This window comes from Chiloscyllium punctatum, chromosome 35 (genome assembly GCF_047496795.1).
Source record: "Chiloscyllium punctatum isolate Juve2018m chromosome 35, sChiPun1.3, whole genome shotgun sequence".
Taxonomy (NCBI): domain Eukaryota; kingdom Metazoa; phylum Chordata; class Chondrichthyes; order Orectolobiformes; family Hemiscylliidae; genus Chiloscyllium; species Chiloscyllium punctatum.
The window spans coordinates 10,614,987-10,636,003 of NC_092773.1; the positions used below are offsets into that span (position 1 = coordinate 10,614,987).

General features: G+C 49.2%; 1 protein-coding gene across 2 annotated transcripts in view; it reads left to right on the forward strand.

Moving 5' to 3' along the window:
* Window positions 1-21,017, forward strand: part of LOC140459642 (anthrax toxin receptor 1-like) — a 149,689-nt gene that overhangs the window by 60,660 nt on the left and 68,012 nt on the right. For both annotated transcript variants that reach the window (XM_072553955.1, XM_072553954.1), the window contains exons 11-12: window positions 5,269-5,338; window positions 10,345-10,423. In XM_072553955.1, coding sequence (XP_072410056.1) covers window positions 5,269-5,338; window positions 10,345-10,423 — 149 coding nt within the window. The remainder of the gene's footprint in view (window positions 1-5,268; window positions 5,339-10,344; window positions 10,424-21,017) is intronic.

The following is a 21,017-nucleotide window of genomic DNA, read 5'->3' on the forward strand; positions in this document are numbered from 1 at the left end:
ACTCTGGTTTCTCTCCACACGGATGCTGCCAGACCTGCTGAGATTTTTCCGGCAACTTCTGTTCTTGTCCCTGAATCCCAGCACCCGCAGTTCTTTTGGTTTTTTTATTGAAGAAAGAGACACCGTTTCACACAGGATGAGAAAGAGGGTGCTGATTGGTTGGGCCATCATTGGCACTATGAGACAGCAAGAACAGTTAACTGTCAATCTTCGTTCTCAGAGCAGGTTCTGATTGGTCAGAGTGTCGCTATGGCAGAGTTTGGCTACCTCCATGTTGACTTGGTTTTTAAAAGAGCAATGTGAGGTGCAAATTCCTTTTCGTCTCCAAATGACAGGGTCCTGCCTGTTGATGCCTGCAACTTGACAAAATCCCGGTGCTGTTTTTCCCCTTGACTGTTTCTATCTGAAATGAAGGTGTTCACTCTGAAATTCCGCAGTGCCTCTGTGGTATGGGCTACTGCTGAACCCACTTTGAAACACATTAGCTGGGTGCAGCTTCAATTTGACGAGATCACGGTTGGGAAGGAGAAAAGAATTTGTGGTGGATCCCTTTTCTTGCTTGGGACCAAATAAAGCAGGAGCAGCAACCAAGGCTGAGGTGGGGAAGGGGTGGGAATGAAAGGGGATAGAACATCCCTCCCCCCACTTCCTCCCAAGGGCACCCAACTGGACAGGTTCCATCAACAACAGGGAGATCATTGTCCCCATCCTGCACCTATCTGCTGCACACAGACATTGTCCTGTCCAACAATTCCTGCAACACTGCCCCCTCAACTCTTGCTGACTCTACTGCGGTCAGACTGTAACAACAGTTGAAGCACAGGCGAAGACCTCCACTGCATTATCCAGGGAGCTCTATTTGCTCTGCTGTCCTCCCATTTCTGGCCTTCTGAGTGCCCCCTCATTCCTCTACCATCCACAGCCATGATTTTGTTAGCCTGGGCCGTGAGCTCCCTCTCTAAACCTTTCCACCTACATCCACATTGAAAGTGCCTGTGTGACTGACTACCACCTTGTTGATCATGTCTGTCTAACCCCCTCGCCCGCCATGGGACATGGGTATAAGCTGGAGTTGTGGAAGCTTGTGACTGCATCATGTTGCTGTGTAAAGTTCACTGGGAGCTGTCAGGGAAGCCTCCCCATCTCCTGACATTGTGATTTGGGTGAAATTGCATGTTTATTTGGATGAAAGATGTGGCCGAGTCAATGGAGATTTTGACAACATATTCAGTGATTATGGTGGTGTACATTGTAAATGTGGATGTTCTGACAATGTGTGTGGTGACTTAAATGTATGTATGATGGAGATGATGAATTACATCATATATATGGTGGCTGTGGTGATTTTGATGCTATCTGGGTCTTTGTGGTGATATATTTAGTGATATTGATTATACATGTAGTGTTATGGACTCGGCCGGGCCACTCAAAACATTGTTAAGCAGGCAGCCCCAGACCATAACTTTGCAATTTGTTTCAGTTGGTGCACAGTGAAAATTACCTGGAGTCAGTTAGTGAGGTTGACCACCAGGTTTTAAAACAGACAGAAATTTATTCACAAAATCACACAATGAAACATAAAGAACAGAATAAGGAACCCCTACAGAACTCAGTCTATCCAAACTAGACTTCATTGTGCTGTTCCAAAAATACACAACAGTCCCAATAGGCAAACCCCTTAAACACAGAGTTAAAATGAAACACAGCCAGCAGCTCAAAGTGTGAAGAAGGAGAGAGAGAGAGAGAGAGAGAGAAGGTGCAGTCTCAAACCTGCCTGACTTCACACCAGCCACTGCTGAACCAAACTAACTCCAAGTTCTGAACTCATTGGATCAGCTGGAGAGCTGGCCACTCCCCCTTGACTCCACAAGTTACTGACAAAAACACCAAAGTTTTGGCCTGAGCACCCATTTGTTAACGTACAAACGCAAAGACCTCCCAATACCCTTTTCATCTCTGTAGCAGTTCAGCCGGTTTGACCCCTGGGCTGTTTTCCGACCCCACTGAAAAACAAATCAAGAACTCAGAAGCCTTGACTTTGTGACAATAGGGTGATGCATATGGTGACTGTGGTGAGTTTGCTGGTGGAGATGGTGAGTTTAATATTGTGTACAATGGTGCTGATAGATACAGGGTGATAATTATCTACGTAGATCCATACAATGTGGTGAGACCTTCAGGGGTAATGGTTTGGTTACTCCCAAGGGGCATGTCTTGATCGAATACTGAGATCCCTAGAGAGGATCTCTTGCCCAGCGCACACCCTCATGAGACACCCTTGGCTGTTGGGAGCTGCCTCTCCCCCTTTGAGTTGAAAAGTCAACTGGGGAGGGGAATGAAATGTTGGATCTGACAGCAGTGAATTGTGCAGTGACCAGGTGCGGAGAGGAATATGAAATGAACTCATCCTCAGTCTGCAGGCGAAAGGAACACTTGTTCCCAGAAGCTCCCCCTTCCCAGAGAATCACATTGGAATGGCGAGGAAGCTCAGAATACGACCTGAATGAGCAGAGCCAAAGGGAGAATAGAGAGCAGTGAGATTGAAGGGGTCATACTGTGTGGAGTCAGCTGACAGCACCTCACAGAATCAGAGTCCTCCAATTGTGGCTATTAACCTGGTCCAATCAGGGAGCCCTGGCTGACAGGTAGAAACAGGAGGGCGGCCCGGGTGTCCTTGGAGAGGGAGCATGTGGTGTCCACCAACACCCTGGAGTTGTGACTGGCCACGTGAGTGTTTCCTTCCCTTTGGAGATTGGATCATTTTGTGACTGGCCACGCGAGTGTTTCCTTCCCTTTGGAAAAAAAAATAGGAGTGTCAGACATTTTGACACTAAGAGCTGTCTCTAAAGGAGATGGATCAGTGTCAAGGACTTTTCACATGTAATAAAAAAGGGCAACTTGGTGACGGGATCTCAGTTTCCGGAGTGGTATTATTTCAACATGTTTAGCAACTAATACGAAATTAGGTCATAGCTACTGTATAAAGTTCATCACGATTTTGATCAGACCTTTGAGGACATGGCACTCAGGCCTATGTTTGATTTTTTACAAAAAAAAAAGAAACAGGAGGGTCACTCTGAGAGCTGGCTCTGAGGGAGCTGGGTCAATGTCATCTCCCTCTCCATGCGTAACTAAAGGCTGACAGGACACCGACCTCTGTCGAGCTATCTCACTGTCTGCTGGTGACACTCTGTTCAGCAGATTACAGGAGGCAGAAGCATCATTAAAGAATGACAACGAGGCATGGGCGAGTGGATGGCATTTTCAGATGAGCAACTACCCTCGGCTGCTTTTGTGCTGATTTTCCCTCCTGCTCCGAGAGATGCAAGCTGACATGGGGACCCTGGGCAACACCCTTTCACCAGCCTCCTGTGTTCCCAGCTCGGTCAAGTAGTTTTACACGGCTCCGATGAGTCACCTGGCAGCCACCAGCTGGAAGCTGTTGCCTTGTTCAATGGGAATGGGAATGGGAATGGGGGATTGAAACTTTAATTAACATGGGGACACTACCCCCACCTCCCCCCCCACCACCTCTCCCCCCCCCCTGACCCCCCCACCTCCCCCCCGACCCCCCCCACCCCCCCACCTCCCCCCCTGACCCCCCACCACCCCCCCCACCCCCCACCCACCCCACCACCCCCCCCACCCCCCATCCACCCCACCACCCCCCCACCCCCCCCACCACCCACCCCACCACCCCCCCCACCCCCCCTGACCCCCCCCACCCCCCCGACCCCCCCCACCCCCCCCAACCCCCCCCACCCCCCCCACCCCCACCACCACCACCCCCCCGACCCCCACCACCCCCCCGACCCCCCCCCCACCCCCACCACCACCACCACCACCCCCCCTGACCCCCCCCACCCCCACCACCGCCCCCCCCCCCCCCCGACCCCCCGCCCCCCCTCCACCCAGCCACCCTTCACCCAGCCACCTCACCCACCCTAGGCAGGGAGAGACAGCCATCTTTCAGGTCTTCATTTTGGCCAAATACAAACCTGGCTCCCAGAAGGTGAGAAAGGGCCAGTATCTAAGCCCCATTAGCTGTGACCCTCTGGGAACAGACTGCACTGTTGGACATCACTGTTCAGCCTTACCATTGCTAACAGAGGAAGCTGTACCAGGTAGCACTTTGGTATGAGCCCTCTGAAATGGGGACCACACTCACAAAGGTAGCTGTCTTCACTCCATCCCTTCTCCAAAGGGGCATGGATCCATCCGGGAAAGGACCACAGAGAATTCCTGGCTCTCACAAGCTCCCAGGGCAAACTCAGGAGTTGCGTGTGCAGCAGGAAAGAGAAAAAGAATTGTCGGAGGGAAGGGTACCGTCTTTGCAATGACATCGCAATCAGAAGGGAAACCTTCAACGTGAATTTGCATTTAACTGGTGCCTGAAGCAGAGTCAAATATCTAAAGGTGCATTGCAGGAATCTAACACGCCAGACTCTGACACCGAGGTGGGTGAAGAGATATGGCTCAGGGGTTGATGAGAAACCTGATCAAGGGGGAGGGTTTTTAATTCTTCAGAAAGAGAAAAGGCAGGCCCAGAGGTTCAGGGAGAGTATTTCAGAACTTAGAACCCAGGCAACTCAAGGCACAGTCTCTAACGGTGGGGCAGTTAACAGAAAAGGTGCACATTAAGATGCCAAGATATTGGAGCAGTGCAGAGATGATGGCTGATTGAAGGTGATAACTGAGGAGGCAGATGAAGATGCAGATAAGGGGCACCACTTTCAGACAGAACTGACCCTGAGTATTCAGAGAAGAGAAAAGGACTGGTGGCTGCAGTTATTTGTCAGCATTGATGGTGGGCACACACATTGCATCGCTTTGATGAGGACATGAGTAGTGTGATTCTGTGAGTTAAATCAAACGGGAGGCAGGAAAACGCAGGAAGATTCTCTCACTCAGCAAGTTGATGGGGAAAAGGCAATCAGTCCAGCCGTGATCTCACTGAATGGCGGAGCAGACCTGAGGGGCTGAATGGCCTCCTGCTACTCCTGGGTCTTCTGGTCTGATTTAGCATTGCAGTGAATAACTACAGGAGGGTGGAGAGTGCCTTTCTGTACAAGAGAGCTGTCACGGTGAGCAGCAAAGGTATGAGCAGTCTCATTGGGGAGCTTCAGGAGATGTTTCATGGGCAAGAATGTTTTCACAAAGAGGTAACTGATGGCCTGTGTAACAGGAAGAGAGTGTGTGTGAATTTCTGAAAGGGGCTCAATTGCGTCTGTTTTTTTTTCCCTCTCTCTCTCTCTCTGTGTCTTCCAGCTAAAAAGCCTTTGGTGGTGGAAGACACCTACTTGCTCTGTCCTGCTCCAGTGCTACAGGAAGTTGACGGGTACGTTGAGATTCTCTATTTTCCTCCCTTTCCTGTGCCCACATCCCACATGCTTGGCAGCTGGCGCACCATTGGTCAGGCACAGCATTCTGTAATGGAGCACGGTCTCTCAGTAAAATACCATAGCCAAACACAGATACAAAGTCACAGCCTCCTGTCTGAACGTTCAATTTCCGTCCTCGTGAGAGCGAGACTCAAAGACATGTATCGTCTGCCTCCAATGAAGCTACACTTTGGTGCAGAGATCAAGGTAACAAGCAACAAGAAGGAAGACATTTTGCAGCGTCCTGTGTTTTGCATGGGGCTGATGCCAAAGTGGAAGTTGATGTTCAGAGGAGTGGAGTGATACAGCCTTGGAAATCGAGCAGCTGCCAGATGCCGGTGACACAAGGCAGTATACAGTCCAGGTCTCTGTGGTCTCAACTCCCTGTGCTGTAAAGCCTGAAATAAACAAGGCAATAAACAGCCACCAGAGAGAGCATTTCCAGAGAACCCCTCAACCGTAATACCAATGTTAATTTGGAAACCCAATCCCTCAGCGATCCACGCATGGTGACATGGGAAAATCTCCCAGTGCAACCACCAAACAGCCCAAAGTGACTTTTAATGTCACTGTTGGTGTGTGAGCTACATGCCAGGAAGTATTGTACAGCAAGCTCCCACAAACACACATGACCCAAGGATCACATCGCCAGATTATGGCAGAGCTGCCTGGTGAAGGGGCCCGGGGGGGGAAGAGTTCCTGTGCTCTCCTTCAAATTAACACTGACAGATCTTTCACACCCCAACCCCCTTCCTGGGTACAAAGCAGGGGGCTTCAGTTCAGGACTGTCTCACTGAGTGTCACGCTCCCTCAGCAGTGTAATGGAGGGGGGAGGGGTCTCTCAGCCTGGAACCTCTCAGTTCACCCATTAGAATGGGACCTGTCTTTCAGATTCTGTTCCTGAAGCGTTGGACTCTACCACCTCAGTAGGGGTTGGGGCATGGGGGGAAGAGATTGGTAAGAAAAGCTAATCAGTTCAAAGCACTGGGAGCTGAAGGATGGCTCCGTCCTAACCTGTTGGCAATCGGTTCCCCAGCAAGGTGCAACGCTAAGGTGTCAACACTGAGAGACAGCAGGTTAACACAGCCTTCCCACCACACACCTCTCAGTCAGTAGGCAGAGGACTCTCATGTCACAAGGAAGTGAAGGAAGTTTGGCGTCGCTCATCATGACCTTGAACCTTCCCTTGATTATTCCGAGGAACCTCAAAGTGCCTGTGAGGGAAGGGAAGCTGTTGCACATCTGTGTGATTCCAGGCTCACGTGGTTAACTCGTGAATGCCACTTTCACTCCATTCAAGGGCAAATAAGAGAGGGGATGGCCTAGTGGTACTGTCATGGGACTGTTAATCTGGAGCCCGAAGTCATGTTCTGGGGAGGGGGGGATGGGGTATCTGGGTTTGAATCCTGCTACAGCAGGCAGTGCAATTTGAATTCAATGTAAATCTGGAATTAAAGAGAATGATGACGACCACGAATCCTTGTCATGTCCTTTCAGGAAGGAAATCTGCCATCCTTACCTGGTCTGGCCTACATGTGACTCCAGACCCATAGCAATGCGTTTGACTCTCAACTGTCCTCTGGACAATGAGGGGTTGTCCATGGTCAGAATGTCCTTGCCCCATGAATGAATTAAAAAACATGGGGATGCTCAGCAAACACCAACCTTGCCAGCGATGACCAGCTCCCGAGAGGGAAGAGAGAAATGCCTGACTCAAATCGCATTGACCAGAGAATGTCTTGCCTCACTCCCTCATTATCCACATCCGACAGCCCACTCTCTCCCCTATCCACACTCACCATGAGTCCATCCAAAGGCTTCTCTGTTCTCTGTGCCCACTCCCTACCCAACGTCCACTGATACCACTGAAACAACCCCCCCAACATGCACACACACACACAGACACACACACACACACACAGACACACACACACAGACACACACGCACAGACACACGCACACAGACACACACACACACAGACACACACACACACACACACAGACACACACGCACAGACACACGCACACAGACACACACGCACACAGACACACACACACACAGATACACATGCACAGACACACACACACAGACTCACACACACAGACACACACGCACAGACACACACACACAGATACAAACGCACAGACACACGCACACAGACACACACGCACAGACACACACGCACAGACACACACGCACAGACACACGCATAGAGACACACGCACACAGACACAGACACATACACATATCCCCAAAGGGCTGGTGTCAAAGGTGATCCTGGATAGATAGCGATGGGTCAACTTTCCAGGGTTGGGTCTGACTTGACCGTGGGGGTCTGACCCTCGCACCCCTCTCCCGCCTCACACCTCGCTCTGGAGTGGTTGTGAGGGGGGGGCAACATGCCAGTGCTGGAGAACTGGGTATTGTCCGGACTGTGGGGCAGGAGCCCAGGCTGAGAACTACAGCCTACCAACCAAGTGAAGTCCTGGGGATTCAGGCAGTGCCTGGGGATGTCCGAGACATGAGGATGGGAGATTGGGGGTTAGGGCTGGGGGGAAACCAGACAGCAGCCTCCAACTTGGGCAGGGTGACAGGCCCACCCCTTTCCTTTTCCTTTCAGGCTGAGATTGTGAAGTGAAACCAAAGCTGGGCAGTGCTGCTTACACTGACCCATATACTGTAGTGGCTGGCCCAGTCAGTGGCTCATTGCCAACACCGAAGAATGGTGAGCAGGCAAGTATCAGTGCCAGACCGGCCCAACAGATGGGTGTGTGTGTGTGTCTGTGTGTGTGTGTGTGTGTGTGTGTGTGTGTGTGTGTCCGTGCGTGCCTGTGAATGTGAGAGAGAGAGAGAGCGTCTGAACTGTGTGTGTATGTTTCCAGGTTCAGATTTGGCAGGGATTTAACCTTTCCCATATTTCCATGCTATTTCCATTGAACTGGAGCCAGGTTGGAACTTCAAAGGTGCATTGCATTGGAGTGGATTTACAGAACCTGGAGTTCAGGTTGGAGAGATGCTTTTCCGGGATCTGAGTGGGTGAGGACATTTGATGCCAAGCTGGTTTTGATTTGTTTGTTTTGTATTGAGCAAGGCACCTTGGTCTGTTTCAGTATAACCCAAAGAGCTAGCAGGGTTGGTGATGGAGTACCAGGAGGTTTTTTTTCTTTCTGAAGTTAAATCGGAACAGCTGGCAGCTGGGAGAGGAAAGTTGTATAGGCTCACGGAGACGGCTGGTCACTGCCTTGGGAAACTAAGGGAAAGGAAAAGCCTCTTCTTGCTCCAAATTTTTTTTTTCTCCTCCATCAAAGCCTCTTCAGATGTTCTTCATCCTGAGGAGGCAGGGTCTGGAAATTTCCTCAGAGATCTGCCAAGGAAGTCAATATGCCCCGAGTGAATCTCTTCATTATTTGGTCATGGGAGACATGGAGAGATTGCGGGGGAGTTGGGGTGGTGCGGGGTGGGTGGCGTTTATATTGTCCTTCTCTGATTGTCCCACAGGCCAGTGGAGAGTTGACTACATTGGTGTGGGTCTGGAGTCACATGCAGGCCAGGTGTGGGTGCCACAGACTGAACAGACCTCAGGAGTCTGGTAGGAAGTGTCAGCACTGCACTCACTGGTGTCAATGTGGTTAACCAGTCCACCCCATGATAGAATCAGGCTGCTGCTGGGTTACACCAGGGTGTTGGAGGAGCAGCGCTTAGAAAGGAAACTGACCCCTTCCCCTCACATAGTGTGCAGGCCTCCATCACAAACTCCTGTCAAATTTATCACCCATTCCACTGGCCTTCATTTGTAATTGCAGTCAGTGCTCAAGAGAGAGCCAAGAACGTTTGACCTCAATTTGTTCAGAAAACATTCCATCAATTTGAAACTGTCTGCTCCAATTGCACAGACCTTATCACACAGGAATTCACTGGCAAGTTGATGACTATAGATTCAGTTACTGTGTCATTAATGCTGGGTTACACTCCACTCTCTAAACTCACTCTCAGGTCGCCATTATTCTGTACGGAAACCATCCTGATGAGATTCCAGTCTGTAATTCACTCTTGGGTAGCTGCTATTCTATAAATGAACCAACCTGAACACCTCGATTAGGATGTAGTGTGTAACTCATTCCCAGGAATCCGTTACTCTCTCTATATCTATCACCCTAATCTCCTCGATTAGATTCCGGTCTGAAAGTCACTCCCAGGAATCTGTTATTCTATAGAGAAACCATCCCGAATCCCTGGATTAGATTCCAGTCTGTCACTCCCCACTCCCCCATCTATCTGTTACTCTGTACGTAAACCATCCTGAACCCCTTCAAAGAATTGAGACACAAGGTGGAGGGGAACCGAGAGATTGTGGTTTCCACAGTGTTACTCTAGAGCAGCTGTGTGTGTGTGTGCGCGTGTGCGCATACATGTCTGTATGTGTGTGAAGAGCTTAAACAGTTGAGAAGAGAATGACATTTTCAACTCTTTTCCACGATCGAACATGCCAACGATAGAGTGAAGTGGTCTTCCACATTTATCTGAGTCAGCACTCCCACCATTTGTTGGACTGAAAGGTGCTGGAAAACATCGGAAAAAAATGACTGTCTTGGTCTGTGCACAGCTCAAAGCCAGATGATGACCCTGTGGGATGGTTTTTCCCTTAAAGCTGGAGTTCAGTCATTCAGCTCTTCAGTGCCTTGGAGGTAGCAGTGTCATCATTCATTGTCACAATCTGAGGTTCCCTCTGAATTGTCATTATCATCAAATGTGCAAAGGAATCCAGGACTGGTCTCCATCCAGTTTCAATTCTTTATGTCCCTACTTTGTCTGCAATAATTACAGCAACTAATTGCATGTCAAAAACAGTGGGTGCTTTCAAAGTGATCTGTCTAATTCCAAGAACACTTTCATTTCTTCAGCAGTTTGTTTTCCTTCTTGGTCCATGAGAGTTTAACGTGAAAATTGTCTGTCTTCTTACAGAGCGGTCTTCCTGCAGGTCAGCATGAATGAGGGTCTGAGTTTCATCTCCAGTTTTGTCACCATCACAACAGTCCACTGTGTGAGTAAAACCACCCTAACCTATCAACACTTTACAATCTGAGGAGATAAAATCATGGGATTTTTCTCTTCCTCATCTGATCTCTTAGTCTCACGATACTTAGAAGCAAGGGCTATTTGACCCAACAAATCTGTGAATTGATGTTAACCTTGCCCAAACCTTCTATTTTAAATCCCAAATCCTCATAAATAACAGTTCTCCCCTCTTAAATCCCACACAACATTAAAGAATTCCCTGAGATTGTTATGATCCCAGCTCAAGCAAATAGTGGACAAGTCAGATCGCAGAGCTTCCCTTGGCGAGACAGAGTTTGGTTCTTGCATTTAGTTACCATAATTGTTTGTCACCAAAAATATTCACATGTGCCTGCCAGTGTTCTTTAACACATGAGCACAGGTTTACTCCATGAAGCATTAAAAAAGCTGTGTGTGTATCCAACGTTTTGGCCCAAAATGTTGACTTTCCTGCTCCTTGGATGCTGTCTGACCTGCTGTGCTTTTTCAGCTTGACATCTACTGACTGTATGTACATCCATTTGAAAAGATCTGAACCAAAGCAGCAAAACAAAGTTTCAACCCTTTTCCTAGCATTATCCTTGACAGATACTCAAACCCAGAGAAATATCATTCTGTTCACAACTGTTTAATTTCTTCTCTTGCAGAATCTTCCCACTTCATTGCTGCTGAGATAGTTTTATCAGTTTTTATTTTCCCCAGCTCTGCTGGACTAAACCCACTTTCCGTTCTGATGACCTGAAGACTTCTGCACAAACTCTCACAGCTTTCAGACCTCAACCCTTCTATTGAACTGAAAACTTGATTCTCATAACCTCGTGATCTCTGATCTGCTTTTTTTTCTGTCATAAACTCAGCATTATAATATATTACCAGTGAACACCACTGGTATCCGAAGAGGTGCTGAATTGTGTCATATATTACTCAGAAATTATATCTTTAGATGACTATTCCCAATGACTTTCTGAATTCTGAATGAAAAACAACTTCTCTTCACAGACCTGAAACATAAATCCCTCTGCCTTTGCATTAAAACTCCAAATTCTCAAATGAAAATATGTTATCCATCTGAGGCACAGGATCAACTTTGTCATTTCTTGATGTCAGATTTATTTATCATTTCTGGATCATGGGGGAACAGTGCCTTACTATTCTGGGAAATTAGTGAGATAAGGTTACAAGTTTGTCCCTTCTGCTTCTTCCCAAACAGTGTCTGCTCTTTCTTTGTGTCTAACAAGGCCACAATAGAGAAAGGAATGACCTCTCTGACTTTTCTCTTGCAATATTGCAGGATGCAATTATTCAAACGTGTTTGTGTTTGGCTCATTGAAGGAACAGCTGCTTCCTTCTGTTACAATCCCCAGAGACACTGACAATTTTCAGGAAGGCATGCATGGCCCAGCAACCAATGGAAATAACCGAAAGGCAACTTCTTGCATTCCAAGCTTTTACTGTAACAAACAAACCAAAATTAGGTTAGATTAGATTCCCTACAGCAGGGAGACAGGCCCTTCGGCCCAACAAGTCCACACCGACCCTCTGAAGAGTAACCCACACAGACCCCATTCCCCTCTGGCTAATGCACCTGACCTGTTGGACTACAACCCGATGTCGTGTCATTTTTAACTTTGTCCACCCGGCTCCTGCACAGCAACACTGAGAAGTAGTGAAACGAACAGGGCCAGAAGAAAGGTATCCTGGGGCCTTGAGTGAGTCAAGGGAGGCGACAGAAGGGGTGCTTGCAAATATTTTCAATTCCTCTCTGGCCACATGAGGAGCAGCTCAGGGCTGGAGGACAGCCAATGTGGGACCCTTTTTCGTGAATGGAGGAAAGGGCATAAGTTTAAGGTGGGAGGGGAAGGATTTAAAAGGGACCTAAGGGGTAACGTTTTCATGCAGAGGGTGGTATGTGTATGGAATGAGCTGCTAGAGGAAGTGGTGGAGGCTGGTACAATTGCAACATTTAAAAGGCATTTGGGTGGGTATATGAATAGGAAGGGTTTGGAGGGATATGGGCCGGGTGCTGGCACATGGCACTAGACTAATTTAGGACATCTGGTTGGCATGAACCAGCTGGACTGAATGGTCTGTTTCCATGCTATACATCTCCGTGACTCTATGATAAACCAGGAAATAACCGACCAGTCAATTGAACCTAAGTACTGGGGAAGCTATTCGAAGGAAATCTGCGTGCTAGAATTAATGTGTGTTTGGAGAGGTAGGGATTAACCATGCTTTTGTTAAGGGTAGCTCATGTCTGACCAGGTACATCAGTGAGGGCAACGCTTTCAACATAGTCAGCTTGGACTGCAGCAAGGCTTTAGATTGGGTCCTGCATGGGAGACTGACAGCAAAATGGGATCCCAAGAAATTTGCCTCATGGGACCCAGAATGGACATGGAAGCAGAAGGTGATTGTCAAGGGTTGTTTTTGTGACTGGGAGTCTGTGCTGAGTGGGGATCCACAGCTGTTTGTGGTTTACTCGAATGTAGCAGGGTGAACAGTTGGATGATAATCAGTGGGCTGGTAAACATTGAGGAGGGCAGCCTGAGACTGGTCAGATGGACTGATCAGTGGCAAATGGAATTCAATCTGAATACATATCAGGTGATGCAGCAGACAAGGATTAGGTTGAGGGTTAAGGTTCAGGCATGAAGACAATGGAATACAGGATAAACATAAGACCCAGAGAAACACTGAGGAGCAGAGGGACCTTGGTGTGTCATCTCCATCAGTCTCATCCCAGGACAGGTCAATGAAGTGGTTAAAGAGGCAGTTGGGACACTGAGGCGTAGGGTTTAAGAGAAGGGGGTTAATACTGGAACAGTATCAAATGTTGGTTCTGCCACAGCTCGAATGCTGTGTCCAGTTGTGGAATCCACATTCCAGCAGGGAATGTGATAACACTGGAGAGCAGGCAGACAGAGATTTACCAGGATGTTATCTGGTGCTGAGAGTTTCACTGATGAAGAGAAATTGGACAGACTCGGGTTGTTTTCCCTGGAACAGAGGAGATGGAGAGGGGACATGTCTGAGATGGGGAAAATGATGAAGGGGGTAAACAGGGGAGGCAAGAAGAAGGTCTGGGAGTGGAGATTGATGGGAAGGGGCAGGAGGTTTCGAGGGGATGTGAGGGAAATCTTTTTCACACAGAGTATGGTGGGGAATCTGGCGTTGACTGCCTGTCAGGGCGAGAGAGGCAGAAGCCCGATCCCATTGAGGAAGTATTGTGAACTTGTGATGGTCAGGTGATAGTCCAAGTGCGAGGTAATGGAATCAGACTCATGAGGAAGCTGGTTTGAATTGGTTGGCCTTTATCCTAGCTCAACACCTTGATGAATCTCTGATCCCCTGATGGAGCAGTGCAGAGGGTTCATGCAATTTCCTGAAAGCAACATGTCAAAGAGAAGTGTTGTTTTCAAACTTCCTTCTGAAGGCACGAGCACTCTACTTTGTGTAATTATTCACTGTCAGCTTAGGAAAACAACCATCTGGGTTCCAATCATTGCAATGTTCATGCTGCCCCTCCCCTCCTAATACACTGCAAATTCTCAGAAACAGTCCCTCAAATCAGTGTCTCTTCAAAAGAAACAGGAGCCAGCCTTCTCCTCTTCCCCCCGTCCTGCTTCCACCCCCCACAGCTGCCCTTGTCAACTCAGCTAGATTCAAAGGCTCTGTGGGTGATTAGTCATTTTTGAGAAACTTGTGTTTTGCTAAACAGCAGATTAAACAGTTTATCTCCAACCAGACCTGAAGCATTCAGTGCCAAGTGAGATTTTGTGTCATTGGGTTTAAAAATAGTTGAGGTCTATACAACAGTGGAGTAAGTCAGTCTTTCCAGGAGCCAGTCGGCATCACCCAGCGTTGTCCTGAAAGAGCAGGAGAAAGCACCCTGGGACCTCCTGTTAACACACCGGCTCAGAGACTGTAGCACTATCCTCTCTCCTAGTGTTTAAGATCCAACCCACTGCTCACATCAAATTCGGCTCATTCTGTTTCTCTTGCACTCGTTCTGGGGTCATTGTAGTTCATGAGGTTATGGAAGATGGCCAAAAGTAAGCAAATGGAGTTCAGTGTGGGAAAATGTAATGTTCTTCAGTTTGGAAGGGACAACAAAAGAACAGTATTATTGAAATGGGCAAAACCTGCAGAAAACTGCAGTACAAAGGGACTTGGGGGAGGAGGGGGGGGGGAATTGTGCACCAAACACGGAAAGCTAGCACATAGGGGCAGCAGGGAATCAGGAAGGGTTCGCCCACACTTCAAGGCAGTTTAAGCAGTTTAAGAGTAGAGGTCATATTGCAAGTGTACAAGGTGCTGGGGAGACCACATGTGGAGTACTGTGGGCAGTTTTGGTCCCCCTTATTTAACAAAAGATAATGTTTCATTGGAGGCAGTTCACAGAATATTGACACGGATGATCCCTGAGATGGAGGGATTCACTTCTTAGCAAAGGTTGGGACTCTACTCACTGGGGTGAGGAAGGGTGAAAGGTGATCTCATTGTCACATCCAGGATTGTGAAGGGGATTGACAGGGTAACTGCTGACAGGATGTTTCCCCTGATGGGAGAATCTCCAAGCAGAAGGCACAGTCTCGGAATAAAGGGGTATCAATTTCAGACTGAGATGAGGAGGAATTTTATTTCTCAGAAGTTTGTGTGTCTTTGGAACTCCTTGGCACAGAGAGCTCTAGGGGACAGAGTCCTTGTGGATATTGAAGGCAGAGACAGGGAGAATCTTGATCAGTCAGGGAAACAAGGGCTACGGGGAAAGGGCTGGAAAGTGGACGTGAGGAATGCTGGATCAGCCATGATCCTATTGAATGGCAGAGCAGGCTTGAGGGGCTGAATGGCCTACATTTCCTATGGTCCCATGGTCCTTGGGTCTTACTTGAACACTTCAGGTGTACAGAAAAGTCCACAGTGACTGTCAAGGACGGGGAAGAAAAGAATGTCCAGGCTCTGAAATTATTGGAGTCGATATTGAGTCCAGAGGGCTGCAGGGTCCCCCAGCGGAATAGGAGGTGTTGTTCTGCCAGCTTGCACTGACCTTCACTGGAGCACTGCAGCAAGCCTGAGACAGAGATGTTAGTCAGGGAACACGGTGCTGTGTTGGAGTGGCAGGCAACTGGAAGCTCAGGGTCTTTTTTGGTGGACGCAACATCTAGGGGAAGATGGGTAAACCCATGAGGGAGGAAGGAAGAAAATCCAGGTTCTAGCCTGAGATGAAGAGAGGGTGTAGCATAAAGAGCTGCAGTGGGGCTGAATGGCCTGCACCAGCGCTGTCTTTTCTCTGTAATCTTATGGAATACTGAGGGAAAGGATAGAGCAGTGAGGACAGGTACAGATCAGAGTCATTGTACTCTTTTCAGGATTTGTTTGCCTCAGGAAGTCACCGTTAACCAGAGGTGCACGCAGAACTCTTGGCAGCTTTCTCATGGTGGAGAGTTCACAAGCGAAGAGAGTTATCTATGGGAGGATCTGCCTGCTCTTACTCTTGTCTCACAGAGTAGCAGATCATTGAATGTCAGTGGTACAGAGCCAGTGAGTGACCTTCCTTGAGGTTCCGAGAGAGAGAGAAGACTCTGTGTGAAACAATCCTTCTGTCAGATCACAAACCAGGGTGTCTCCAGCCAGCATTTACAGTGTGGATTTCTTATCTTGGCCAAACGGGGAAATTGTTTGCCTTAGCACAGAGGAACAGAGAGAGAGAAAGAGAAAAAAAACAGAGAGAGAGAGAATGAAAAACAGAGAGCGAGATAAAACACACAGAGAGAGAGAGAGAGAGAGAAAGCCTGTGTTCAATTGCACACAGCCACTATGCCTGGCCCCAAGCTGCTGACTGTACAGTGCCTGTAGAGTCTCTCCCTGCTTGATGTTGGAACTGCAGCATTCCTCTCTCTCTCTCTCTCTCTCTCTCTGTGTTGCCTGAGCATCTCTCCGTGATTGAAATCACATGTGTGTCCACACTGCCGATCTCCTGTTTCAATCCCAGGCAGGAAGAGAACCAGAAGTCACATGGTATCTCTGTAACAAAACAAAACGTTGTGACTGTACCCCTGTGTGAGTCAGCTGTGTGTGCAACGTGGGCGATGCGCCTGTCACACTCCTTCCAGAGGGATGGGAGTGCAGTGGGGGGGGGAGGGGGAAAGGGAAGGGTAGACCTGAAGGAAGGCCTGAACACTCTGCATTGCTTTTGCTGCAGTCAAGGGGCCTTTTCTGTGGTGATGCCCCACACAAACCACCTTGTCTTCAAGCAGCTATTTGCTGTCTTAAATCTTCCAACATGGCGACATTTCGCTTTTAACCCTTCCCCCCACTTCAGTCCCTTGAAATGAGGAGGGTGACAAATGTCATCTCTGAGGTGCACATTGGGGGCTGGCAGATGATGGGCAAGGTGAGGGTGTCCTCTCTGCCACCCTTGGGTGCCAAGGGGAGGTGACCGCCTTATCACTGGGTGACTGTGTCCTTTTAGGGAAGGAAATCTTCCATCCTCACCTGGTCTGGCCTACACATGACTCCAGACCCACAGCCAATGTGGGATGGGCACCAAATGTTGACCTCGACAATTATTCCTGATGAAGGGCTTTTGCCCGAAACATCGATTTCGCTGCTCGTTGGATGCTGCCTGAACTGCTGTGCTCTTCCAGCACCACTGAACCAATGATTGCCCACAGCCTACAGTTGAACAAAATAACACACGGTCAGCCATAGGGCTATTGTGGCACAGTGGTGGTGTCCCTCCCTCTGGCCCAGGAGGCCTGGGTTTGGGTCCGCCTGGCTCCCAAGGTGTGCAGGTTGAGTGGGGAAGAATTTCGATAGTTGTCAGTGGCGGGATGGGAGAACGCATGTGGGAAGGGTTCCTGCTGGTGGAACCATCAGGGTCAGGCAGCCATTAAACCCGTGGGTCTGTAATCCCTGAGCTTCCTGGAAACAACTGGAACGGTTCAATTTTTTTAAAGAACACACAAACGAACATAATGCCTTTTTAAAGGGACTGCCAAGAGGCCAGCAAAAATAAACAGTGTTAAAATAAGCAGACTGCGTTTGCTGGATATGAAAAGGGACAGAGGGAAACAGTGAGATGTGGCAGTGAATCAAGTTGAGAGAGGAGGGGTTTGTGCTTTGATCAGCATTTTCATTCCCTATTGGACGTTGCTCCGAAGGTCAGTGGCAAAGGGTCCCTGCCGTTGGCTAACGTCCACCAGGAAAGGGGATCCTGCTCCCTTTCAACTGAGCAGCTTGGGACAGGACACATTGGCATGAGGCTCGAGCCCAGACTCTCAAACTGGAGGATGTCAGGGACGAGAATGAGCTTATTCTCACAGGAATCGTGAATCAGAGAAGCGATGTTTTGTTGCAGTGGAGAACCAGTGGCATTCTTTACCTCAGAGGGCTGAGCAGGCTGGCCTGCTAGGTGTGTTCAAGGCTGAGAAAGGCTGGGTTTTTAATCAGTCAGGGGGGATCGAGGGGCACGGGGAAACATTGGGTGACTCAGTGGTCAGCACAGCTGTCTCACAGGGGTAGGAACACGGGTTCGATTCCAGCCTCGGGCCACTGTCCCTGTGGAATTTGCACATTCTCCCTCTGTAGGTAGGCATGGGTTTCCTTCGGGTGCTCTGGTTTCCTCCCACAGTCCAAAGATGTGTATGTTAGGGTGGATTGGCCATGCTAAATTGCCCATACTGCTCAGGGATGTGTGGGTTAGCCATGGCAAAGGCAGGGTTACAGGAATAGGGTGGTGTGGGGGGGTGGGGGGATGTTCTTTGGAGGGTTGGTGCACATTCGATGGGCCGAATAGCCTGCTCCAACACCTTTGGGATTCTAGGGAGGTGGAGCTGAGGGCGATCTGCTATGCCGTGATCCCATTGAATGGTGGAGCAAGGCCGATAGGCTAAATGGCTGATTCTCTCACACTTGGCGCATTGAAAAGGAGATGGCCATCTTGCAGTGGACTGGTCACTCGGGGGACTCTGGGCACAAGGCTTCACAATCCCAGCTGTTGGAAAGACAATTCAATGAATAACAGGCCTAGGCACAGGGACCGTGACAGCGATCATTCCGATAACATCCAGAAATCTACCCTTCTCTCTGGACTCTGTGCGTTTGCAGATGGACAGCAATGTTGCTGACTCTGAGTCAGTTCTAGATCAAGGAGGGACAGGCCATAATGCTGGCCTTGCCAAATGGGACCTCCACTCCATGGATCAATGAAGTCAGAGTTACTGGGAAGAGCCTCCCAATCTTCGATGGGATTGACCTGTGTGACTTGGGAAAGGAATACACAAGGTGCTTTCCAGTTCAATTCGTCCCCTTGGCTTGAGGGAAACACGACTCTTTATCCTGAAGGACCTTCAGTTTGCAGGTTTGAACGGTTCCACCATGGCCAGCAAGGAGTTAATGTTTCCATTGTTGGCCGGGCCTTGTAGTTCTGAGCCAGAGGATCCTTACCAGGATCTGAGGTAACACACCAAACTGCGATGACAATCATCGCCTCCAACTTTCAACATAGAAAATAGGTGCAGAAGTAGGCCATTCGGCCCTTCCAGCCTGCACCATCATTCAGTACCACCATGGCTGATCATGTAATCTCAGTATCCCACTCCCACTTTCTCCCTTAATCCGGTTATCTGCAAGTCCCACGTCCAGCTCCACCTTGATGATATCTAAAGAATTGGCCCCACAGCAGCTTCCTGTGGGAGAGAATTCCACAGGTTCACAACTCTCTGAGTGAAGCAGCTCTTCCACATCTCAGCCCTGAATGGTTTACACCTTATTCTGAGACTGTGACCCCCAGTTCTGGACTTCCCCAATATCAGGAACATTCTTCCCACATCAAGCCTGACCAAACCCATCAGGATGTAAATGTTCCTCGGAGGTCCCCCCCTCATTCTTTTGAATTCCAGTGAATACCAGCCCAGTCGATGCTGTCTTTCCTCACGTGTCAGTCCTGCCTTCCTGGAGATCAGTCTGGGCGAACCTTCGCTGGACTCTCTCAATGGCAAGAACGGCCTTCCTCAGACTAGGAGACCAAATCTGCAAACAATACTCAAGGTGTGGCCTCACCAAAGGCCTGTATAACTGCAATTAGACATCCAGTACTCAATTCCTCACTAAAATACCAGGCATTCAGTGCAGGTGAGACCGAGACCAGGCAGATGGTCTTCCACACACCCTCGCCAAGATCTGACCGCACTGGTGAGGTGTTTCCTCCACAGGGTTTTGGTGCAGCCTGAGAGATAGCCAATCAGCTGAGGTGTCACCCTGTGGTCCCTGGGTAAACAGGGAACCAGCCCTGTTTCTGTACTCCCCAGGGTACCATGAGCTTGGGCCATCTCCCCACTTCCTGGCGCTTGTGTGAGGAGCCACTGTTCTCGCAGGAAGTCACGATGCCAGGGAGCAGGGTGGCGGACAGGGGGTCAGGGATGAGGCTGGGTCAGAGGGTGAAGGTCACCCCTCCCCTCCCCTTCCCCCGGTTCATTAAAAGGAGTTTCTGACACATTGTTCTGGGTTTCTGTCACGTGGGGACCACCCCTGACCCAGCCTGTTTGTTGGCACCGGGCTTCTGCTTGGTTAAGGTATTTTGACCCTGTCTTTAATAAAAACAGCTGAGCCCTTTCATGGTGGGAGTTACTCCCACTTCCTTTCCACTGGGAAAGAGAGGGGAAAACCCAGCGGCCGCTGGCAGCCCCCACAGAAGGAGGAAAGATGACAGGAGAGCAGGGGGAGAGAGGAAACGTCAAATCCCCCAAGGAATGAGTCCTTTTGCCATTCCCCAAGTCCTCAAAATAAAGAAGACCTCTTGGAGGATTGAGGGTATGCAGCAATTCTTGTGCAGCAATGGAATGAGGTTGGTCCCTGGAGAAACGAGCAAACGTTTTCTCAGTTTTGGAAACTTCATTCCCTGACTTTGGGATAGATCTGAAATTACCCGAGAGATAGTTGGCCAGCACATCTGGCCATGGGCCCCAGCTTCTTTCTAACTTCTTTGCAGGGATAGTCAAGGAACGTCAGTGTCACGGAATGAAACCATTATTTGCTGCAGTGGATTATTAAAGAATAAAATTCGCGCACACAAGCGGTAATTGCGCCAACCCCTTGAACTCGAAGGAGTTGTTTTACTCTGAAAGCTTAATCCTCTGCATGTATATTGCAAACTTCCTGTCTCAAAGCCAGCCAACGTGTTCATTTTTCAGACCCACACAAAAACCACAAGGATTTCACTGCACAGCTTTCCAACAAAATACTTAACTCTCTCCTCCTCTTCCCAAATCTGGCCTGGAACCTCACGGATCTCGGAATGGAGCTGCCCTGCCGATCGGTCGGGCCCAATCACCCACACTGGCTGGCTCAGTGGTTAGCACTGCTACCTCACAGCACCAGGGACCGGGGTTCGATTCCACCCCTTGGGTGACTGTCTGTGTGGGAGGATGTGCAAACTCCCAGTGTCTGGGTGGATTTCCTCCGGGTACTCCGGTTTCCTCCCACGGTCCAAAAACGTGCAGCTTAGATAGATTAGCCCAGGGAAATGCAGGGTTACAGGGATAGGAGCAGGAGGTTAGGTGCGGGTGGGTTGCTGT